At 34.2% G+C, this 26,184-nt stretch overlaps 1 protein-coding gene across 1 annotated transcript in view; it reads left to right on the top strand.

Moving 5' to 3' along the window:
- TRDN (triadin) overlaps positions 1-25,853 on the top strand; it is a gene marked incomplete at both ends in the record, with an annotated part of 296,330 nt that extends 270,477 nt beyond the window's left edge. Inside the window, 9 exon segments of the mRNA XM_079716733.1 lie at positions 375-422; positions 5,479-5,499; positions 8,046-8,084; positions 8,476-8,502; positions 9,240-9,284; positions 12,293-12,316; positions 20,557-20,598; positions 22,885-22,923; positions 25,714-25,853. Of these exon segments, the coding sequence (XP_079572859.1) occupies positions 375-422; positions 5,479-5,499; positions 8,046-8,084; positions 8,476-8,502; positions 9,240-9,284; positions 12,293-12,316; positions 20,557-20,598; positions 22,885-22,923; positions 25,714-25,853 (425 nt within the window).
- Between the last annotated feature and the right edge of the window lie 331 nt (positions 25,854-26,184).

Below are 26,184 nucleotides of genomic sequence, written 5' to 3'. Positions count from 1 at the left end.
TCCTATTCTTATTCAATAATGAAAAGGGAGTACATGTTTTACGTGTACTTCAGTGTAGATAAATACAGTGAAATACAGTGAAGACAAAGGATAGAGTATACTTTGGTTAGGGGTTAGGGGACCATTTGAATTAGGAAAACTTTTATGGCAAGAAAGCTGCAAAGGACATATGCAGCTGGACAAATTTTTTTTTTTGCTCCCATCCAATTTGAATAAAAGATATCACTTGCTGTTTTATTGAGAAAACAGCTAAGCTTGTCTCAGTATTGGTGTTATTTCAAAGAAAATACAAAATATCAAGGTTGAAATGTGTTACTGTTTTGTACTGATACATTTAAAATTTCCACTTGTGTTAATATTTTTTCTTATCACAGATGAAAAAGTTGTCAAGCAGGCAAAAGCCATCACAATAGAAAAAACAGGTAAATGAGCTATTTTAGATTTTTCTTCTATGTATCAGTTTTATGTTATGTTTGCACACACCCACACATGTGCAAACACAGACACACACATCTTTACTGAAGTATGTGCACTCTTAGTGCCATAAATTCTAAGATTCTTGATTCTTGTAAATAAGTAAAAGTTATACTCAATAAAAATTAACAGTGGAAAACTAGAGTGACATACTTTAGTTTTTTAAAGTGTGATTGACCTAAGCTTACAGATAATTCACAAGGAAAGTTATGTCATGCATTGATTATCATGTACTATTTTTAGGTGTTTAATCTCATTTTCAAAACACATTTCCTCAAATTTTAAAATCACAGAAATTTGAAACTGTCTGCTGTTCATGTATTAGATGGAATGATTTCCATTCATGAGAGCTCCGCAGAGACTTATATGATTGTGTAACTTTTTAAAATCTGCCTTGAATGATGATCAATAGAACATATAATATCAAAGCAAAAATATCAAACCATCATTTCATGTGAGAAAAAAAAAAGAGTGTATACAGTCTTGAAATTCTGAAGTACTTTCCTAAAAGGATGAACAAAATTAAGTCTCCATCTCAACTGACATCTTGAAACACTGTATCTTCTCCATTTGATCCCAAGATGGAAATCTTACCTACCTCTGCCATGAATGGAGTCCCATTTCTTACTAAAAATCATTACAAAGGAAAAGGCCTGTGAAGTAATTTCTTTCTTTTAACTGAGATAATCAGGATTTGAATACAGTTCTCAGAGGAAAATATAATAGATTTCAGGAGATAACTAATTATTTATAGAAATTATAGACTATATTTCATGAGAAAGGAACCCTATTTTCATATTACCCCATACAATCATTGTACTCTATTCCAGTCATTGCCTTAGCTCATAATTTTAGTTAAAATTCCTCTAATTTGCACCCTGAAGTGTTAAGCATCTCACTTAGTTATATGGGTATTTGGAGATTATGAAGAAACTAGCCCAATGTATTTGTGTCCCAAATATATAGATTGTTTCAAATTTTACATAAAATTGTGTGCGTCTTAGTTTTTCAATAAGCAGTGTGTTTAATGTATTTGCTGACAGTGAAATAATAGTGTTCAGAGAGAATGGATTAAGCTTAAGATAAGATGAGAACTTAAAATGAAGAAGGAATAAATACAAATGCTAAAGAGTTACTTTTTTCCATGGTTTGTATTCATCATATGCCATTTGCTTTCTCTCATTCTCCACAGTCAAACCCAAACCAACAAGTAAGAGACGAAAATAAAATCTGGAAAGTATCGCTTGGCCATTTTAACTTTAACAATTTGCTCGGGGTTTTTTTCCCAATTGTTATTTTTAGCATTGCCCAAGGCTAAAGTACCTCTATAGGTGATAAATTAACGTTATTGCTACAGCTTTGATTTAACATCTTTATCTTTCACTACTAATTAATAATTCAGTATAATTATACAGAAGAAATCTTTGGAAGTGGTATCACTATTATTAATACTAAAAGAGTGAGTCCATACAGGCTATAAAATAACACAGAAGTTAGGGTAAATGGGCAATCTTTTAAACATACATAATAAATAACAAAGGAAAATGAAATGATATACAATTTTTGGTGTTATGAACCGCATACTGTTTTTAATTTGTTTCCTATAGGCAGCATTAATTATATGGTAGGTAGATTTTGGTATTAATGTTATTCATAATTTTATGAATTATAAACGTTTTGCCATTTGTTTATTAAAATCATGGAATTTTCTCATGAGTATAGATTTTAAAGATTGTCCATTTTATTGTTCAGGAGTCATACAGATATTACTGGTGTAGAGAGTTTAAAAGGTGACTATTAGGCTCAGAAAAGTGTGAATATTTGCCCATTGTCACAGGTAGTAAATATGTCCAAAATTGTGATATTGGTTCATACATATATTTGTGAAACAGAGGCTTGGATGAAGATATGAGTGGCTTTTGTCAAATATTCTCTGGTTCATGTATGAAAAATGAATTGACAAGGTCCAAAGATGAATTTGGTGAGACCAGTTAGGAGGTCATATTAGTGATTCAGGAGATATGGCAAAATATATGGAGCCTAAAAAGAACGTAATCACCTCCCAGAACCTATTGCATGTATTTTGAATATATATTTTATACTATTTTTACTTTAATTTATTATACTTTTGCAGTGTTATTATGACAGTTTAATAACTTGAATATTGGCTTCTTTTATTGTGCATGCTTATTTAACACTAAAATTTATACAACTTAAGTTCATGGAAGTTCATTCTTGAATGCTATCAATCCCTAATTTACAAATATCCAATTAAACGTTATGACAACATAGATCCCACATCTCCCCACTTACTTCATTGTTGGTGCAAGATGATGGGGAGGAAATAATAGTGATTTCAGAGAATCTCCAAATTCAGGACGAGGGAAGGAAAAGACAGGTAAACCAGAACAGTTCAGGAGGACTAAACCTGGAAATGATTAGTAAGAACTAACACTTAGCAGTGATCTGCTGTATTTCCAAATATTCTCAACTCCATTCAGAATATCCTACCCTATATAACTTTATTTGAAATTCCACTTTTGGTGAAAGAGAGAGATCTAAAATTTACTTTAATTCAAATATTTTTCAAAGGGCTGAGAAGAATATCAATTCCACATTTTGATTACAGTTGTCATGTCCTAGATTTACTTGAGATTAATCTGTGAGAGTTCTAACTGAACCTGAAAAGAGAGGGTGTTCCAGAAAAATGAAAATACAAAGTGTTGCACTTTTGGAATAAGGCAAGTCTAGGTTACATTTTCAACAAGAAACCAATGACTAGCACCAAATTGCTTCTGACCAGCACCAAATTGCTTCTGATGTGGCAAGAAAGGAAGTAGGAGTCAGAGAGGTAAAAAGGGAGCTTGTAAAATGCCAAAGGCAAATGTCATCTGGTTTGAAATATGCTCAAAGAATGATTCAACCTTCAGCAAAGAAAGAAAAATCCTATTATTATTATTCTCCTTTTTGTCATATTCTATCTTCTTCTTATACCACATGGCCCTAAGAGGGCTAGCGCCTTTGAAGTATCTTACAGGATGTCCTGAGAATGAACCTGACCTTGTTTATAATGTGTTTCTATGGTAATATGCTTTCTGTGTTCCAAGTTACATGCAAATGGCTTTGGAGGCATGCTGAGGATCACCTGCAAATATGTAAATGCTAAATTGCTTGCTATGCAAACAATCTACAGAGTGTCAGTTAATTTTGATTTCTCTCTCTAGAAAAAGCTGAACATCAAGAAAAAGAATCTCCATCTATAAAAACAGGTGTTTTTGCCTTTCTGGTTTATATTCTGACCTAATTCACTATTTTTATTAAATTTGAAAATTAAAGCAAAACATATAAGTACCTTTCATTTTATTTCTTGATAATGTTTAGTCTTGTGGTTTTGTGGTAGAATCTAGTTTATCTAATATAAGGGCTGTGGTAGTGCTGATAAACATTTTGCTAAATATTATAACCAATATACATGGATTGCTAAGCATTCTATTATAATACAGCAGTATTAACAAAATAGTATTTGCCTTCATGGGTCATAAGACCCTTCCAAAATATTCAGTATTTCACTGATGTCAATATTAATATCATTTATCATACTGGTAATGTTGATTCACTGTTTATATACTGTAAAATATCCTGTCAAATTGCACATATAACATTTCACTGAAAACTAGTCATGAATTTCAACTTGGTTTAATTGCTTAAAATAGAAGTTATCCCATTCTATAATAGCTTAATACTTTTACAACTATTATTCAATTTAAAAAATATATAATACTTGGCATGGTTCAACACTAAGGCATATAGGAGGCTAACTGTGAAAATATCCCTCCCTCTCCTCTTTTTTCCTATTCTACCAGTTCCCATTCCCAAAATATCCAAAAATGTCTGATAGGTAATCATTGTTATTTTTTAATATCTCCTTCTAGCAATATATATAAAAGACATATACACATACGTATATACGAATTATATATATATATATATATTCCCACTTTTTTTACACAAATCATGACATACTATAAATAGCTTTGTCCCTAGGTTTTTCTATTTAAGAATGTATTTTTGAAGATCTTTTTATATCAGTACATAAAGCATTTCTTCATTAATAGTCTTCTATTGTACAGTTGTATACAGTTAACTAGTCTCTGATTGACCTATGTTTAAGTTATCTAACAAGCTTTCTTTAATGATATACAATAAAAAATATACCTACCTGTCTAGTTTTGTAAATTTATCTTTGGGGTAAAATTAGTAAATTTTTTTAGGACAATGATACATTCAATGTAATATTTATAGACATCCCTAATTGTTCTTTAAAAAATTATATTAATTTTTATTCCCACCATTAATGAATTAGTTGACCTAATTTTGGATGATTCAAATTCTTCGCAACCATGATGAAATGTCTAGTTTTCTATGACTATTTACATGTAAAACTGCATAACTCATGCTTTTAGTTAATAATTTCAGAAGACACGGTAGTTTGGAGAAATAAATCATGTATTTAGATAGTATAGCTTTGTGTTTTTCACCCACCATTCACTTATCTTTCCTGAGATTTTATAAAGTCAGCTTCTTTATTCAAAATACTAGATTGGAAGAGTTTAAATAGTTAATATTAATTAATATTAATATGTATTCTGAAAAGACATGGCAGAATATACCTTTTATGCCATTCAGAAACAGTAAGGAGTTCAGATTATCCTGAGCATTCATTTTTCATAAAATGAAGTATGAGGCTTTACAGTGATAAGAAGAGACCAAGAAGACACTATACTTTCAAGCTTTACAACTTCTTTGAGGAATTCATTGGAATATGACTTAAAAATTACTCAAAATGCATTGCCTACTGCTCATTTTAATATAAGTTTAGCCTTTTCCTATTTTAACTCAAACAAACAGAATTAGGAAATATAAAAGCCTGATATTTTACCTATAGCTAGAAAATGATCACTGACTTTTTCTTTTATTTTCTTTCTTTTCTTCTTTACTTTTTAGACAAACCAAAACCAACTCCAAGTAAGTGTACCATTCTAAAATTTTAAGAATTTGCTATTTAATTAATTTTAATTTTATAGTTTCTTTAAATTGTACATGCAGTAAAAATTAGTATGGTATTTCATTAATGCAATAGATATTACACCATTACCTATATAAATGATTCTTACTGACAAAGAATATTTGTGTGTATTGTATTCATTAATCCTTGAACAAGTATTTATTGAGTGTCTATTAGATACATTACTCTATACCAGGGTATGTGAAGAAATGCCTAAAATGACTTGTGTTGTCATTATCTGTGTAATTAACACAGTTACCATAACTAATACCTGTGCAAAAAAAAAAAAAAAAAAAAAAAAAAGGTGGTTGCATCTCTCTTTTCTGTACTTTCAGTTTTTTGTTAGGGTGTATTGAGTAAACACAGTTTGGAGATTCCCCTTATCATCACTGCTGGGTTAAAAAAAAGTTCAGAACACAGAGTGCCTGTCTTCAAATATTTAATCTTAACACATTAGCTTTTTATTTTCATATTTTTTCAAAAGCTGAAGGTGAGTTGTTTTAGTATTTCAGAATCACTGTTTTATTTTGGCATTTCAAATGGTAGTAAGAATGCAACAATATATGAAATTTTTGAAAATTTATGAAATTTTATGCAATTTCATAAAAATGAAACTAGTACATTAAATTATGACCTAGACATTATCTTGGGGGGAAATATTTGCATATCAATCAAGAGTGTATCTAGAAGCTGAGCCTAAAGTTTTTAAATGCCAAGGACTAACCTGTTTCCTTAAGAGTGTTACGACAGCTTCCTTAGAAATGCATCTACGATTTTCTTCTGAATGGATTCGATGCCAGCGTTACACATTAAATGTTTTCTTTGGGTTGGCAAAAATCTCTAGTATATTTAGTTTGTGTAATTGCTACTAATATGAAGGGTATTACAAAAATTAAGGGCTGAAAGTCAAAACTAGAATACTAATATGAAATATCAGCATAATTATTGGCAAATACTGCTTAGTTTATGAAACATTATTTTACATCTTCATTCTTATAAAATATTTTAACTAGTTTTCCTTGAACTTTGAAAATAGCTTCCAAAAAAGTTATATTAGACTGATAATTAAATGTATTGGTTTTATAGAAAATATTATCATTTGAACTGATTTGTGAGGAAAGCTATATTTTTTAAAGCCTGACATGTTACATTTTTAAAAATAATTGTTCTATGAATTTACTAAAAGAGCAAAATGAAGGGTTGGTTCTACATTATCATAGGCTAAGACAAATAACATTTTTATTTTTTGTCTCACTACTCTGACTGTAGTCATCATGAGTTGAGTTTACTTTTGTGATATTTTAAAATCTCATCTCTCAACACCACCCATTGCACTCAGTACATCTTATACATGAAGTTGCTTTATAAATATTTAATAAATGAATGCATGCATGCACATGTGCAGATGGTGTTAAAAATTTATGTAATGGAGATTTATAATTGTAATTGAGAAAACCACCCAAAGAACTTCAGATTGATTCTTTCTACCATATATGAATCGACTGTTTAAGATTAATTTGTAGAGTGGTTCTATTTCCAGAATAGATTCTAGCTACAGTTTTCAGAAATATTAGTTACCAGTATGTCTCTGTGCCATTTTGAGTATATGTCTGTTTTCATTATTATTGGAATTTAATAGGAAATACATGCAGATGAAGTTCAGTTGTCTGCTACTGAAAAACAAAACTATTCTTTCCTTTTATTTTTCTTCCTTTTTTTCTATTTTTTTTCTAAAGAGGAAACATCAGAAGTAACAGCATCAGGTAAATATTTACTTTCCCAGAGGAGGTAACATAGATTTGTGCAAAAAGTATTTAAATTTGAGTCTCTGTCTAGCTGTGTAACATTTGGGAAAATAACTTAACAGCTCAGATTCTCAGTTTCCTCATCTATTAGGCCAGGCATAATGACTTCCCAAAAGACTTGTTATAAGTATTAAATGAAATAACATATATAACATTCCCACTACATACTTCATTGTCATCATTAAATATTGGTTTCCTTCTTACTCTTGTCAGATAAATATAGTTGAAGAAAAGCATCAATCAACCAAAACTCTGCTTTAAAAAGCATGTGTCCACATTTTGCCCAGAGATATGTTGTGACTCTTACATTTTTTTTACTCAACAGTTTATTTACTGAGCATCCATAGCACTGATCAAATTCTCATTTCCTACAGATAACAATAAAAAATTTAGATTTTTTTTCTGTTACTCATTTAAACTTATTAATAAATGCATGGCTTCCTCTAGCTTTACTTCAAAGCATGTAAAAAACAAAAACAAAAGGAGGGGGCTCTGCCTTACAAAGCCAAGTAACAAAGGGTAACAAAAATACATATGTTCTCACACATGGGAGGGAGACTTTTTCTTCACATCTTGTAAAAGTAGAGCCTTGACCCCCTTTCACTTATGGGATTAAATTTCAACTCTAAATATTTACTCCAAGATTGAGTAAGGAAATTATGTTTTATAAACCAATGATTTCTTGTTATTTTACACTCTAGTGAAGAAGAAAATTGAAAAATCTGAAAAGGAAAGTGAAGGTAAAGACGTCTTAAGACATGTATATCAAATTAGTGGTAAAAACACAGGAATTCAAAAATATGTAATTACACAAATTATACTACTTAAAAGCAATTCATGAAAATATGGACACTGATTTTAAAGCATGTGTCAGAACTGCAGCTCATTTTGGGTTTACCCATGCAACGGGTGTATGCATTGCATTATTATTAGATATCTAAAGGGAACAGGAATTTAGATCTCAAAGCAAACTCCACCTATTATTGCTAAATTAACACCATAAAGTTCTTTTCATATAACTCCTGAATTGTAAATATTGACTACAAAATATGTAATTCCAAACCTTAGGAAGACCTATGAATAAATATGTATATGACTCTAATTACCATTTTATCTCTATAAGAAAAGCAGAAATGAAACATCTTAAAGAAGAAAAAGGTAATTTTTAAAAGATTGAAAGGGCCTGAAGTCAAAATATTTTGAGTCAAAATTTATTTCAATTTTAAATAAAACTTTTGTTTATGTATGTGATGATTGCTGGTCTGATTAAAAAAAGAAATTTGGTCAATAATCCTGGCTATGTGGTAATGGCAGGGTCAAAGGAGCAATGGATGGCAGGCCACTCCTTCAGTATGCAGTCATGTGTTGGGTCATTGGTGAGCAACTAGATAGAGGCTGCATTGTAAGTTGCTTTTTTTCTTAACATTAGGTTTATTTATTTAGTAAACTACATAATATAATATGATAATCGCTAATTTCCATGTAGTTATCTAAAAAACTTGCAAAGACCTTAATCATTAGAGAAATACTCTATCGAGTCATGAGGAAAGCATTCTTAGCCATACCAAAAAGATTGTTAAAAACAAAAGACGACACTTTTCTTCTGGTTTATACCTAAATTCAGTTAATCATAATGACCCATTGTCCATGGTCTGTAATTCATTTCAGTACCCTGAAATCACTGATTATGTTATATCTTTGTTTATGCAAACAAAACAATCATTTATTTTTGTTAGGTGTTAATAGAAGAGAAAGTTTTTTTAAAGCCTCAAGAAAATATTTAAGACATTTAAATTATTCTCATGTTGCTAAAGCTTAGAGATGAAGTGAACCAAAATTTTATGAAAATTTTCTTTAAAAATTCATATTTTACTTTACACTTTCTTTATATACAGTGCCAACTAGAAAAGAAAGTCTTCAATTACACAATGTGACAAAAGGTAATCTTGAACTTTGTAAAGATTCAAATGCTATGTTGATGTGGAGGTGCCTGAATTACGTTGGTGCTTAATATTAACACAATTTTTTTTAAAGCAAGGAAGTCTAGTAGGTATACACTACTGCTAACAGCAGAGGAAGTGGACAGGTAGGAAATCTAGCAGAAAGCTTACATTTCAGTGGAAAACTAGGAAATGTGGAGATAGAAACTATTAACAACCTAAACCTTCATAAGATATTTGAGTACATACCAGAAGAAGAATTTCTTTTATTGCAAAAGACTTTTGCAGCATGACTACGGTCAAGAATGAGAGAGTAGTAAAAAGAGGAAGCCGAGATGCCGAGATTCATTTTATCTATGACTACATAAAATGTAGCTAATATCATGTATATATTTTTATTATTTATATACTGGTCCTTGAAATTAATTCAATGTAGACGCAAAGTGGGTAGTAGAAGGCAGATGCCAGCATGCACATGTCAGGTAGATGTTCTTTACCTAACATGAGGATGACCTATTTTGGTGATATTATCATAAAACTATAAGCGTACAGCTGAATTATATAGTCTGGGTCATAAAATTTTAGGCGAATCTAACTAATCCAAAATGTAACAAAACGTAAATGCTTTAAATTTTAAAGTGCTAAGTAAACATGCCATAATTGAGCAAGAATTTTCATTCATAGTAAATACATAGATCCCTAGTGTGTGTGTGTACCAGGGGTGGGGGGCAGGGGTTGGGGAGGAATCTTGTTTTTCACTGGTTGCCTGTTGTTTCTTACTGTAGTATGTATACTTGTAATGGCAGGGCATATCTAGACACAATTATCAGTAATATTAAGAGGTAACATTTAGAATAAGAGAAATATCAAATTTGTACAAAGATACAGGAACACAATTTTTATATTGGAATTTTCTGCAAAAGCTTGATATCTTTTAAGATATTTAGCCAGAGAATGAAAAGAAATAGATTATTTTGAAAACCTGTAGATATATCCTTTCCTATTATTAGCTCAATTTCCTCCTTAGTACAGGACCAATTATCATTCCCAGTTTAAAGCTGAGTTGATGCTAGATGAAGGGAAGTCTAACATCTCAGTGTTTACATAATAGAGACAGGAATTGCCTCCAAGTGGATGTGACATCAAAGACTTAAGCCCATTCAATTACATTTCACTATCCTACCACACTGTGGCAAATATACGGGAAAGCTTTCTACCAATCAGAGCAGCCCAAAGATAAAATGTACCCCACTTTGTCCCCAAGGATGTGGTCTATTAATGCTAAGACTAGAGGGCTGCACAAGGGATTCTAGGGATTTGGACATTGGATGGATACTCCTTTTTTACTCTATTCTGTGAGTCCATTATTTCTAAGATCTTCATATTATGAATACACAGAAGGGAAAAATTGTTATATGTGAAAGCACAAGTCCAACCTAGAGCTAGTTGAGAATACAGGCACATTCTTTTTTTTTTTTTTTTTTTTGCGGTACGCGGGCTTCTCACTGTTGTGGCCTCTCCCGTTGTGGAGCACAGGCTCCGGACGCGCAGGCTCAGCGGCCATGGCTCACGGGCCCAGCCGCTCCACAGCATGTGGGATCTTCCCGGACCGGGGCACGAACCCGTGTCCCCTGCATCGGCAGGCGGACTCTCAACCACTGCGCCACCAGGGAAGCCCCAGGCACATTCTTATTCATTCCTTCACTCAACGAATGGTTCATTGCATCTCAATAAATGTTTATTTTATTCCTTTCTAAGTTCCTGTCTTTTTAGCCAACGCTAGTATTTTTAAAGGAAAAATTATAACATTAGCTTTACTAAAGCATTTTTCTGAATTATTTTGTTTGTTTTGCAATTTTATACACGTGCTGCTGTAATATCACTGAAAACATAAGTATCCCCCCCACAAAAATAAACCTTTCTTTTGGCATTAACCTAACTTTTCTAAATTTGTAATTCTTAGGTTTATATCAGAAACTCTATAAGTCTCAAAGTAAAACATGTTATGCAGATTCCTTAAAAATTATATTTTCAAACCTAGCCCTTTAAATGAGACTAATGTTAATGGAATATAGATGTTACCAATCCTCTTTATTTCAGAAAGTTAGAATGTCTGCTGTAGTATTTGGGACAATCATTCCACTTTATATCTTTGTCCTACATTCATACAGTTTAATGGAAAAACATATTTGAAGAATTATAATCCCTCATTGAAACTAATAAATGATTATGAAAAATTAAGCTGATTTTGCATGTTGCTTTTTAAGATTTATATTTTATAGTCTAATGGGTAGTTATTTGTCTTTATTCATCTGTGGAAGGAAAATAATTCTCAATAATATATTTTATGGAATTTGCAAACTGTAAAGCAGATATTTAGATTAATTACATCATACAAAGCAATTTCACTGGAGTTAGGTATAATTATAGTTAAACCAAAGCAATTTAACAAAGATCCTGCTGATTTTAATGAGTGTTTAAAAAGCATAAATATGTTGTGAAATCTCCAATGATTAATAGCTTTTTTGATGTCTCACATAAAAGCGATTAAGTTATTCAAAGATCCTTTTTTTTAAAACATCTTTATTGGAGTATAATTGCTTTACAATGGTGTGTTAGTTTCTCCTTTAAAACAAAGTGAATCAGTTATACATATACATATGTTCCCATATCTCTTCCCTCTTGCGTCTCCCTCCCTTCCACCTTCCCTATCCCACCCCTTTAGGTGGTCACAAAGCACAGAGCTGATCTCCCTGTGCTATGCGGCTGCTTCCCACTAGCTATCTATTTTACGTTTGGTAGTGTATATATGTCCATGCCACTCTCTCACTTTGTCACAGCTTACAAAGATCCATGTTCTCAGGCAATAGAGAGGTACATTTCTTCACCAACTCCTAAACAATAAGGAAGAAAGTCAAAAGATATTAGATACATTTATATAGCCTATTGATGTATAATTTCTTTGCATTTTACCTGAGTTAAGCAAGACTTTTTTTCTTTATTTTTAGCAGAAAAACCTGCAAGAGTATCAAGTAAGTACTGCTTGTATTGATGATAAATTCTCTTTGGCACACAATATGAATTTCAAGCTGAAATTCATGAAATATTTATTTTTTAATGTGTTCAGAGATTGAGTCATTTCATACTATACCCTCTGACAGGAATTTGATAACTTTTCATCTTATTTATGTTGAAACTCAAAAAAGCTAAACTACGTTATTTGAAATGATAACTTGTAGCAGAAATACATGTTCTCGAACCTGAAGATTAAAGTGACTTGCATTCAATACATCAGTCTTTTCAGTGATTGAGGTAGAAAGGAATAAATAATCCTGCTTCTGCCTTAAACCCTCAATCACTAAAAATTTGCTACAGAGCACATATGGTTGAGCAATAATGTTTCCTTTGCTGTTGTTTTCTAATGCTCATTAACTTAATTATAATTATATATCTGAGAAGAATACATAGTAAGGAATGGATCTAATCTTGTATATAACATAAAGAGACTAAACTCACAGAAAATACTCTCTGAAATGCCACAATCTGGGTATGGAGAGCTCAAATTATACAGGATACAACTATAAATTTCCCTATAAATTCTAAAATTCTGGGAAATAGCAAATTTCCTTCCCATGTTTCTGGATTTAAGAAGACAAATCATTTTAAATCAGTGCTATATAATGTAACGTCATGTGAGCCACATGTATAGTTTTAACTTTTCAAGTAGGCACATTTAAAGGGTAAAAAGAAACAGGTGGAAACAATTTTAATAATTTTATTTAACTCTATATATAAATATTATTTCAATATGTAATCAATATAGAAGTATATTGATAATTTACATAATTTTAATTGAGCCTTTGAAATTGTGTGTGTATTTTACTCTTAAGTCCCATTTCAATTTGTACTAGTCCCATTTCAATTCCCTATAGCCCAGGTGGTCAGTGGCTACTGCATTGGGCAGAGCAGATCTCAGTGTTTCTTGAGTGCTTCTGCTGTGTTCAACATTTAGTGAGTACTGAGGACAATACAAGACAATTGGTAAAGGTGGTACTTGCCATATATCTCATTCAAATTTCTTTGACTGCAAGTAATAGAGCCCCACATGGACTTGCTTCAGGCGTTTAAAAAAAGGAAAATAATTACAAGGGTACAGAATTGTCTCACTGATTCAAGAGCAAAGCTTATATTTCATTCTCAGGAAAGCCCTCTGAAACTATCCCACTCCATACCCTTCCCCTACAGCCAAAGGTAGTCAGGACAGACTTCATATAGGAGGTAACTCCAGGATTTGTATTTAAAAATGGTTAGGATTGGATAATTGGAAAAAGAGAGTGTAAAGAAACTCACTGCTCCTGTGTGTTTCTCCATTACTCTCACACTACTACCACACTCCTAACACTTCTGACACCATGCAAGTAGGATTGTTTTCACACCAAGTAATTCTCTGTGACACCAGCTAGATGTCCTACAATTCAATTCATTTCTGATACTAACTGGAGTTAGCATATCATAGGTTAAGGATTCAGTCCCATGAGATCACTCCTCAAATTCAGATGCCAGTCAAAAATAGTAGGTCCCCTCGTTATCCACAACTTCTGTCCTACTTGGCTACAAATTAGACTCTCCCATGACATCCCTCCCTTGTATTACATTATTTGGTAGAACAGATCACAGAAGTCAGGGGAAAGCTCACTTAGGTTTACCAGTTTATTATATAATAAAAGATATGATAAAGGATACAAATGAACAGCCTGATGAAGAGATACACAGGACGACACCTGGAAGGGTCCGAGCACAGGAGCTTCTGTCCCTATGGAGTTGGGGTGCACCAACCTTCTGGCATGTAGATGTCTTCAGCAACTCAGAAGATTCTTGAACCTCGTCCTTCTGGGACTTTTATGGAGGCTTCATCACATAGGCATGATGGATCCTTAACTCAATCTCTAGCACTCTCCCCTTCCTGGAAGGTGGGGTGTGAGGCTGAAAGTGCCACAATTCTAATCTGGCTTGGTCTTTCTGATGACAAACCCGTATCTAGAGGCCCACCAAGCATTGCCAAATTAGAACAAAAGACTCTCCTGTCGCCCAGGAAATTCCAAGGGATTTACAAGCTTTATACCAGGAACTAGGAGCAAAGACTAATATATATATTTTTCTATTATTTCACAGTGGGCAAACAAGAATAGTATTTAGAGGCAATCAAAGGAAGAGTTGGCTGGAGTTGAGGGCTTGTGTTTTTAAAAATTTTTTCTTGAAATATAGTTGATTAACAATGTTGTGTTAGTTTCAGGTGTACAGTAAAGTGATTCACTTCAACACATATATATATATATACTTTTTTTAATATTCTCTTCCATTATACGTTATTTCAAAATATTGAGTAGAGTTCCCTATGCTATACAGTAGGTCCTTGTTGGTTATCTATTTTATATATAGTAGTGTGTATATTTAAATCCCAAACTCCTAATTTATTCCTCCTCCCTCTTTCTCCTTTGGTAACCATAAGTTTGTTTTCTATGTCTGTGAGTCTATTTCTGTTTTTTAAATAAGTTAATTTGTATCCTTTTTGTAGATTCCACATGTAAGCACTATCGTATGATATTTGTCTTTGTCTGGCTTACTTCACTTAGTATGATAATCTCTGGGTTCATCCATGTTTCTGCAGATGGCATTATTTCATTCTTTTTTATGGTTGAGTAATATTCCATTGTATATATATACCACATCTTCTTTATCCATTTTTCTGTTGATGGACCCTTAGGTTTTTTCAGTGTCTTGGCTATTGTAAATAGTGCTGCTATGAACATTGGAGTGCATGTGTCTTTTTGAATTACGTTTTTCTCCAGATATATGACAAGGAGTAGGATTGCAGGATCATATGGTAGCTCTATTTTTAGTTTTTTAAGGAACCTCCATACTGTTCTCCATAGTGGCTGTACCAATTTACATTCCCACCAACAGTGTAGGAGGGTTCCCTTTCTCCACACCCTTTCCATCATTTATTATTTGTAGACTTTTTGATGATGGCCATTCTGACCAGTGTGAGGTAGTTTTGTTTTTTTTTGTTTGTTTTTTTTTGTTGTTGTTTGTTTGTTTGTTTGTTTGTTTTTGGTACGCGGGCCTCTCGCTGTTGTGGCCTCTCCAATTGTGGAGCACAGGCTCCAGACGTGCAGACTCAGTGGCCATGGCTCACGGGCCCAGCTGCTTTGCGGCATGTGGGATCTTCCCGGGCCGGGGCACAAACCCGTGTCTCCTACATCGGCAGGCAGACTCTCAACCACTGCACCACCAGGGAAGCCCCTAGTGTGAGGTAGTTTTGATTTTCATTTCTCTAATGATTAGTGATGTTGAGCATTCTCATGTGTTTGTTGGCTATCTGTATATCTTCTTTGGAGAAATGTATACTTAGGTCTTCTGCCCATTTTGTAAATTTTGCAGATTAATCCTTTGTCAGCTGCTTCATTAGCAAATATTTTCTCCCATTCTGAGGGTTGTCTTTTCATCTTGTTTATGGTCTCCTTTGCTGTACAAAAGCTTTTAAGTTTCATTAGGTCCCATTTGTTTATTTTTGTTTTTATTTCCATTTCTCTAGGAGATGGGTCAAAAAGGATCTTGTTGTGATTTATGTCATAGGGTGTTCTGCCTATGTTTTCCTCTAAGAGTTTTAGAGTGTCTGGCCTTAAATTTAGGTCTTTAATCCATTGTGAGTTTATTTTCATATATGGTGTTAGGGAGTGTTCTAATTTCATCCTTTTACATGTAGCTGTCCAGTTTTCCCAGCACCACTTATTGAAGAGACTGTCTTTTCGCCATTGTATTTTCTTGCTTCCTTTGTCATAGATTAATTGACAATTTGTGTGTGGGTTTATTTCTGGGCTTCCTATCTTGTTCCATTGATCTCTATTTCTGTTTTTGTGCCGGTACCATAGTGTTTTGATTACTGTATCTTTGTAGTATAGTCTGAAGTCAGGGAGCCTGATTCCTCCAGTTCAGTTTTTCTTTCTTAAGATTGCTTTGGCTTGTGTTAGAAAGTATTGAAAAGTAAGGATATGTAGGGTGAAACTATGAGGTAGAGAACCTGCAAGCCAAAAAACTTTAGACTTATTGCCACAGAAGGCAGTGGTTTATTTTATATAAAGGAGTGAAATGTGAAGGAATTGTCAGAAAGTCTAATCTCACAAGAATAGTAGTAATAGAAGTAGTAAGAATAAGAGTAGTAACTGAAAAGAGAAAGGTGTGAGGAAGAAAGTATATTTCTTCTTATGGATAATAAGATATAAATGTCCAGGGCATCATGGAATGATACATTTTAATAAGTTGGTTTCCAAGTATATGAAAATTATATTTTTATAGCACATATTTTTTGACATGCCTTTTTAGAGGCAACTATCAAAAACTGCCTCAGATACTTATCAAATCGAACATACTAAAGATCATTAAAACTAAAGAACCATTGCTCTTTTCCTGAACCCTTTTCCAACATTGTATAATTTTTCTTTTTTCAGATGATTCTGAAATTTAACTTTGACATCTTTTTCTGTAATAATTTTTCTCTGATAGTAAATAGTGAGGATTTTACTGTTAGCACCTCACCAAAATTATCTGCATAGACAGGTTTGGATCATTATAAATTCCCTGAGATCTAATTTTGATATTAAAATAATGAATTTAACTTTTTATAGCTATACTGATAAAATTTAATCTGTTATAGAAATTAATTACTTTTTAATAAAACTTCAAACAAATAATAGTTATATTATTTTTAACTAATCCAATGAGCTTTTATATGTTATATTTTTATTATAAGTTACTTTTCAAAACTTATTTGTTATTTTCACAATCTCCTATTGCTTGTCCTTATTTATAAATTTACATTCCATTTCTTAAAACATTTCATATATATTAAATTTTGAATTTGAAAATCTCAATATTTGAAGTACTTTGTGATATAAATTTGTTGTTTTTTGTTTTTTCAGACTGTTACTCATGATGGTCTTTTCTGTGTTTGGGACTTTGATTTTGAGGTCCTATTTTTTTTCTTTCCCTCATTTTTATCTGACCTTATCGTTCTTTGTCTCTATTGTCCCTGTCCTGCTCAACTTTTATTCCACTCCTAGCAGCTTCTTACCATTTGAGGGGTCCTGTCTTGAAAGTCAACACTGGCTCATCAGTTTCTCAAGGTCATAGGGTACCTGATGACATCAGCACTCAGACCTCACGGTGAACACTTTATGCTCACCTGCTAATGACTGGGCAAAGTCCCTCCCAGTTTCAACTGATGATCTCAAGTTGTTCTGACTCACTTTTCAGAAAATATCTGTTGGCTGTAGTAGGGTTCCCTATTTTCAGGTATCTCAGAATCCCCATTGTTTCCTCCTGCTTCCTCTTCTGCAAATACTGATTCCTGGTGGGTGTTTGACTGACTAATTGTCCCCATTCACAAGTACTTTAGGGTTCACTCCATTTTGTAATAAATATTGTCCATGGCCTTTGCTATCTGTTTTTATGGTGGGATTTGGAGGAGATCTGAAAACTTCTGTCTTCTCAGGAGCCCTGGGACAGTCATATGTTCATCTCACTGTCTCTGACCTAATAAGGGTGCTTAGCCCCTACACCCCCACTTTGCTCCTTGTACACTTAGTTTTTGAGTTCCAGTTTTAATATAATCACTTATCCTCAGGATGACTTTACTTTTCGTGTAGCAGCACGGTTTTGTCCCCTTCCTGGAGCAGGAGGGAGGATTCTGTTTGGAGATTCCTTTACTTCCTCTGAATCCAGCACTACAACAAAAGATGTGATTTTGTAGTTGTCATTATTGTCTACCATAGTATCAGAAGTATTAGTGCCTAAGAGTTTTTTTAATGTCACCCACAAATCTTGTTTTAACCAAGGTTCATGCCTTACTTCTCTAAATTAAAAAGTAAAATATCTGATAGCCTCGTTCCAGACAGCTGTATAAAATTAAATTTGTTATTAAAATTTTAGACAATCTTATTCATAGAATCCTCAATTTAATCTTCTTTCAAACCAAACCATCCTCATCCTCAGTTAATACATAAAGACACAAACCTTTGAAAAAGGAAAACATGCCTTCTTGTGGTATATAGATGAAAACTTAATTCAGGATAAAATGATTGACTCCCATTTTTATTGGAGGCCCCTTGTTGAAATGGAATCTTATTGGATATCACTTGCTGCAATGGAATGTTGGTGGATACTAACATCAGTGTAGTTTTTGTTAAAAACAAATTAACAATGAATACATGGTAGAATTACAAAAGTTGTCACAGGGTAGTGGCTGATAACAGGGAAATTGGTTTCAGATGGACTGGGTTCCCATCATGACTTAAAAGCTTGGGTAAATTGCTTAACATCTTTGTGCTTAGTAGTCTTATTTTTTTTCAATGTGAATAGTGATAATAAAATTACCTAATTGAAATTTGGGGAAGATGAAGTATGATAAAAAAGAGTGCATAAGTGACTGGTGCATAGTAAGTGATCATTAATTGCTATCTGTGAGGAGGAGGATGATAATGATGGTGATAATGATGAAAATGGGTTACTTCCCTTGTTAGAGATAGGCTTTGCTTATAAGATTTTGTGTCAAAATTGATGAAACAATGAGATAAAATAATAATTTTAAAATCTCACTTATTTTGGGGTGGACTTAAAACAATCCTACTTTTTTAGAAAATGGGTGATTAAATTCATGGAGATTTTGTTCCAGGAGAAAAAAAAAAATGGAGCACTTACTTTTGGCCAAAGCCTTCTAAATAGGCACTAGCTGCAGTTCTCATCCCCTGTGATCACACCTTCTGTTAGATCCTAGAGAAAGTCTGTGTATAAGGCATAGTTGGTGAAATGTTTGTCACTGTCCATTATTAGTCTTCGGGTACCAGCAATGTGGCCACGTTCATTTACTGGTGATGGTAAGTTGTTCTGACATTACCCTCAAAACAGTTCTGTCTTATCCTTAGAGTGACAGGACAGACACTCAGAAAGGATTGCAAACTTTATTGAATACCCTTGGCTTCACTGTGTGCAAAAGTCCAAACGTGAATTGTCTCTGCATACTTCATTACTCCCTGCGGGCAATTCCAAGAATCTGTGGATATTGCTCAGTGTAGCAGTTAATTTTCTTTAAAACTCACGATCATTTTAAATGATAGAATGTATAGAAGGAGCATTTCACACCTGACAGCTAAAATAGACTGGCTGTCAACTGTTGCCTTGAACTACTATAGATTCTTAGGATGTCTTGAAAAAACATAAACTCTTAGAACATAATATTCTATCAGGCTATTTACAGATAATCTATCAATGAATCAGCTGAGAAAATAATTTGGAGCTTTCAGTATTTCTGCAGACAAAAGGTGATGCTGTGAATTAGATAAAGTAAGAAGAGTGAGGAAGAATACAAAAATCCATGCTAAGTTACTTTTGTGTCTGTGCCTAAGGATCCTAGATGCTTACCTATGAGTATTTCCTGAAACTCTGCACAAATCAGAATAGACTGCCAGTAGAAATAAACATGCAGTAGCTGCTGGTACATACACATGCATTATTTAGGTAGTTTTTATTTATTTATCCTGTTTGCTAAGAGAATGCAGAGCAAACTAGACACTACACAGGAAAATGTTATCTTTAAAAATAAGAAAAATAAATTTAACAATCTATGCTATCGATGTGGATTCTTTAAAATTTTCCTTCTCTCCAAATTACAATCTCTTTTAATCTTTTCCCTTTTTTACCCACCACTACCCTCTCATGCTCAGGTGAAGAAGCATTGCTTCTCCCAAGATTTATCGATCCATGTTCCTCCTTGACTCCATCCTTTCTTGCCTCCCCTGATCTTGCTCCCATAAAATACATGGGCGGAGATTTTCCTCTTGATCTGCCATATGTGTATGAATTTATTTACCTCAAATTCCCGAAATTCCAAAAGTGATTGTGGTTTTGGGAAACAGTTTTAGGAGTCAGAGGAGGACAAGCATGTTTGGGAGGGTCACCGCAAGCTCTCCTTGCCCTAGCCAGACTTCGCTGGCCTGCTGACCACAGTCCTGGCACAGCATCTATTTCCTCCCCATCCTCTGCCCAAGTCAGAAAAGTTGCCTTATTTGTCAGAAAGTTCTTATTCATAGAGACACTTCATGCTGAGTTTATAGATTAAGAGACCCTCTATCTCTTAAAAACCTTTAAATACAATATTTCCTCTTTGGGAAATCTGAGAAATAGATCATGAATTGATATGTCTTTCTTTACTTTCTAGGAGAAGATCCTGAAGATGTACCAGCTTCAACGAAAGCTAAAGGTAAGATTGTTATCTTCAGTTCACTATGAGTTTTCTCTTAAGTCTGCAATATTTTTTCTGTCTGTTTTATTTAACTATTTCTTGATCTGGTTTTCAGCTTTACCTAAGCAATGTTAAGAGGTAGACTTATTTGTAAACAAACAGTTTTTGTATGTTATTTGGAAAACATATATATATACCTCCATATATTGAAGCCTAACTGGACACTGATATATTTACAAGTAATTATTGAATAATTTTTTGGCCAATCTGCTTACAAGAGCAATATTTCAAAATTATCATTTCACCAAGGATTGGGGAGATGTTATTTGACAGCAGGAAGTTCACATAAATGTTCAAATATGAGATTGATGTGTTTATTAAGAAAAATTAAGATAACTTGCCTATACTGGCAACAATAGCATAGAGGAAAGATGGAAGGAAGGAAGGAAGGAAAGAAGGAAGGGAGGGAGGGAGGGAGGGAAGGAAGGGAGGAAGGAAGGGAGGGAGGAAGGAAGGAAGGAAGGAAGGGAGGAAGGAATGGAGGAAGGGAGGGAGGAAGGAAGAGAGGGAGGGAGGAAGGAAGGGAGGAAGGGAGGGAGGAAGGGTGGGAGGGAGGAAGGAAGGAAGAGAGGGAGGGAGGAAGGAAGGGAGGAAGGAAGGAAGGGAGGGAGGGAGGAAGGAATGGAGGGTGGAAGGAAGGAAGGAAGGGAGGGAGGGAGGAAGGAAGGGAGGAAGGGAGGGAGGGAGGAAGGAAGGGAGGAAGGGAGGGAGGAAGGAAGGGAGGGAGGGAGGAAGGAAGGGAGGGAGGAAGGGAGGAAGGGAGGGAGGAAGGGAGGGAGGGAGGAAGGGAGGGAGGAAGGGAGGGAGGGAGGAAGGGAGGGAGGAAGGGAGGGAGGGAGGAAGGGAGGGAGGAAGGAAGGGAAGGAGGGAGGGAGGAAGGGAGGGAGGGAGGGAGGAAGGGAGGGAGGGAGGAAGGGAAGGAGGGAGGAAGACAGATCTCAAACCTCAAAAAAATTTACTACAACCAGATACATGACCTTAGGCGAGTATTTCCAGGACTAAATTTCCTCATCTGTATTGTAAGGTTTTCAACTGATTTAATTTAATGCATTTTTTTCCTGAAGGGTTTCCTGGCTTCCTAGTTTGGCTTGTTATATGATAGATATTTGCTGTTCTACTTCGAGACTTGCCTGTGGACAATAAGAGTTTGCCTAAGAGGTGTTCTTGTCATCAAAATATAAGTTTTGTGACAGTGGAATTAACTAACAGTGTGGAAAATAGCACTTTGAGAAAAGACACAAGAGAATAGTTTTCTGATTCTTATGAAATGATTTACACTCGTCTTAAGATATTTTTGAATACTAAAATTTTTAGATTTTAAAAAAAATTGAATTATTAAGAACTATAATTTTAATATATATTTTTTATTTCTAGACCATAACTTCTCAAACAATTTTATACACAAATCATTTGGAAATCTTGTTAAAATGAAATAAGTTGAGGTTGGGGACCAAGAACTGTGTTTATATCAGTTTCCCAAGTGATGCTGAAACTACTGGCACATGGATCACACTTTGAGAAGGAAGTTTTTTGAACTCATTTAGAATTTGATGAAATCTAAAACCTGCTTTAGATGAAACACACACACACACACTCATATCTTAACATTTCATAGTTTTACAGGAAACTCGCAAAAGTTCGTCTGTGGACACCAGTTAAGAACTTCTAACCTGGGAAAGAGGGTTCAAATGGATAGTGTCAAATTATCCTTTGTTAGATATACACATGGTACATACCACTCAAGCAAAAAAGTCCTTGAATCACATGAGAAAAGGAAAGGATACAGAATACTAGCCTGCTGCTATTCTTTCAGGACAAGGATGATCATTAAAACTTATGTCTCTCACAAATTTAAAATTATTTTGACTAAAATGTTTGTTTCATAGCCAGATTCCATCCTTACCATATTATAACTCTGAGCATCAAAAACCTCTTCTGAGAAAGGAATGGGTGTCAGCTAGCCCTCCATTAACATCAGGACCAGTTTCTATCTGAACAATTGCCTGTAACTTTTCCCATTCTTTTCTTTCATTGCCTCCTCTTCTACTCCTGGATCTTACCTACTAAATTTTGTAGTTAAAGGCTGAACAGAATCTGAATAAGAACATAGAGTATATTCTAAGGAGGGCAAGTAGCTCCTGTTTCTTTCATACTGTGCATTTTTGGACATTTTTCAGTTCCCTACGTATTTGTATAATAGCTGTGAATGTACAAGTTATTTACTTTCATATTTTTGTATCCTAGAAGAAGCTGAAGATGTGTCTTCCACAAAGAAGCAAAGAAGTAAGTTTTTTTAAAAAAGATTAAAACTACTGAGGCATTTTGTAGATGGTATATATAAATTGAAACTTTAGACTCCCTTAAGAAGACCAGTATTAGAAGAAAAATATTTTTAGCACAGACATGAAGAATAACATTAAAGTAGTTCTCTTATATTTCAAAGAGAAGTTCTGCATTTTTTTCATCAGCAAGTGGCACATATTTGGAGGAATTACAAAGTAATGATGGAAGTGGCACTTATTGCAAACCATTCTACACAACTCTGATCCTGAGCACTCCAACCGAATCTGTGCTTAAATGCGTGCTACTGTCTACTTTATAAAAAGACAGCTGAAGTGATATGCTGAAATTTTTTATATCAAAAAGAAAAAAATGTAGGAATAGGTCTCAGCAATTCAGTTGCTTAGAAACTCATTCTAAGAATGAAAGTTCTTTTGGATTGTTCTCGATATATGGCAGGCTCTTAATATTCGATCTTTGGGATCATTGATTTTAGAATGCAATCAATATTCATATGCAGTTACAAAATTCTATGTCCAAGATTCTCATTATTTCAGTACTTCTAAATTAGATATTTTTCTTCAGAGGGTAAAGCAATACATCTTGAATTCACATATGCATAAAAGTCATTGCTGGACAGACTAAAGGAAGAAATTTTTAAAATAGGTGTAACCTAAGTTTGCTTCACATAATGCTTTTAAAGTAAAGAATAGACATTTATCTGAGGAAATGATGTCAATAATGTTCTCTGGGTTTTACAATGTTTCTTAGATATATTTCTGAAGGAAATTACAAAAATGCCCTCTATAATAGAAAATGCCTCCTGTTCTGTATTAATACTTGAATTATTGAACAAATGTTAAGTGCCTACTATGTTCTAAGCACCATTTAGATGCTGGGGCTTCTGCAACAGATAAGAGGGAAACTCATTATAACCCTTCATATAATCAGGTTGTGTGGAATATAAAGAAATAAGCAGTTTTAATACTTTCAGATATGGTTGCAAAATCCATAAAGTCAATCTGGGCATGTTTCTGATTTATATAGTAATGATTTCCCAATTGTTAACCTACTCATAACAAATTGTGGCTTTATCACATAACACTCAAAATCTCTTATTTCATAAATAAATATTAAAACATAATGAGATAGGTGGATTATATTAATGTCAGTTTCCTGGTTGTGATATTATAGTATAGTTTTGCAAAGATGTTAACCATTGGGGAAAACTAGGTGAAGGATACGCGGGCTCTCTCTGCATTATTTCTTACAACTCTATGCGACTCTACAATGATCTCAAAGTAAAAGGTTTAATTAAAAAGAAGTAAATAAATAAAATAATTCCATTATTTTAGTAAAAAAAGTACCAAGGTATCAAGTACTTTAAGTTCATTTGGGGATTTACTTGTAGCAAAACAATATTTTCCATTTTCATCTTACCATGAAGCAGTTCTATAGTTTGATATTCATGAGCCTTTTATATAAGATCTAGAATAGGCAGCTATGATGATATTTTCACTAATAACTATTTGACATCAATAAAATAAATGCCAGAACTGTGCCTATGGCTCAGAAGGTTCATCTGGAAAGTAGCCTGTTGCTGATGGACTCTTCCCCGTTTAGTACTGGTGCTGTCGTTTACTGCCATCCTTCTGTGTAACCGTCCAACCCCCAGTGGGGAGAGGGGTTGTGTTCCTGCCTCTGTCTGAGGCTAGAACAAAATAGAAAACAATTCTGGATGAGATAGAGTGGAAAGGAGAAGAACTAAACTCAAGATTTCTCCAAACTGTTTTCATCACTGAAAATCCAATGATTAAAGTCAGCTGGCATCATGGATGATGAAATCAGAATAATCCCTTGTTGCTTCCCTTGACTTCTTTCTACCCACACTTTGCTTTATTCTACTTCTTAAGCCCTTAGGCTCACATGGATTTGGCCAGCACGCCCCTCACCCCCATATCCCACATACTGCTAGCTGCAATTGTCATTCTCTTTCCTGGCCATGTGCAAGAAGTCTGTGGTTGGTTGACAGAATGCAAATGGATACGATGGACCACACTGAAGAGTCAGTAGGGGTCCATCATGGTGAGGAGGGGCTAAACTCACCATCTCTTAACAAAACTGCTACCTGGGAGCCTCGGCTCACTGGGCCCAGAACTCATGCTGTATCCAATGTGCACACTGCCTCACTGGGCTTTAACTCCTTTCCTGTGTTGTTTTCTACTCTGACAACAGAGCTGCTACCTGGAGGCACTGCCCTAAAGAGTAACTGTGCCACCTAAGGAGAGTGGCTTGCCTCCAGAGTAAGGGCAAGTGGAAAACCTCAAGACTTTACAAATCACAAGGCTCTCTGTGGTGTTATTAACACACACACACACACACACACACACACACGAGTTGGTTACTTTGCATATTGATAAGCTCATGTTTTGAAACCTGTTACTACATAACAGTTTTCCAAATACTGTGCACATCCTAGATTCCTATAAACTAAACACTTTGACTTTCTATGCCAGGCTTTTTTAATTATCATTTTAATAATGGCTTATTATGTGCCAGGAAGGATTTCAAGTTGTTCACATATATGAACTTATTTAATTTCCACAATATTTCTGTGAGGTTTTTTGTTGTTGTCTTGATTTTACATGTGCGGAACTTGCTGGTTGTTGCCAAGCCTATCTGGCTGGAGAACCGATGTCCATATGTATTGTATTAGATGGCCTCACAGTGTTTTACCTCTGTTCCTAATCACATTCTACTTGTTTTAATAAATCATCATCCTCTATTCTTTAGGCCCCATCAGCTTCTTCCAATGTGTCTACTTGGATGGATACAATGGCTATGGATTTCAGTTTCCTGTCACTCCTGCACACCACCCTGGAGAGAGCTCTGGACAACCAAATTCTCCAGAACAGAAGCAACAAGGACAATAAGACACATATACACAGCCCTTACAAGTGCTTTAAGACTTTGAAAATAGGATCTTCTGTTTGTCCAGAGTGGCACGTGCAATTGAAATCATATAGTCCAGGGAATTTCTTTGAAAATATTTTACTCTTCTGCCTGGTGTAGAAAGAAAGAGTGAGCAAAGAGATTGAATGATAAGTAGACAAGTTGGAGGGTCTGGCGCTCAAGAATCTGTCATTTGTTTGTTGCTGGGTGTGGGTACTTATAGTTTTCTATTTCCACTCACTGTAGGGTTGTTCACAAATTAAGTTAAATTTTACTTAATAATGGTCTTTTAAACATAATTGACACAATGAC

The sequence above is a fragment of the Hyperoodon ampullatus genome (genome assembly GCF_949752795.1).
Source record: "Hyperoodon ampullatus genome assembly, chromosome: 12".
Classification (NCBI taxonomy): Eukaryota; Metazoa; Chordata; class Mammalia; order Artiodactyla; family Ziphiidae; genus Hyperoodon; species Hyperoodon ampullatus.
The sequence above is the reverse complement of the archived record's forward strand: the minus strand, read 5'-3'. Positions and strand labels throughout refer to the sequence as shown.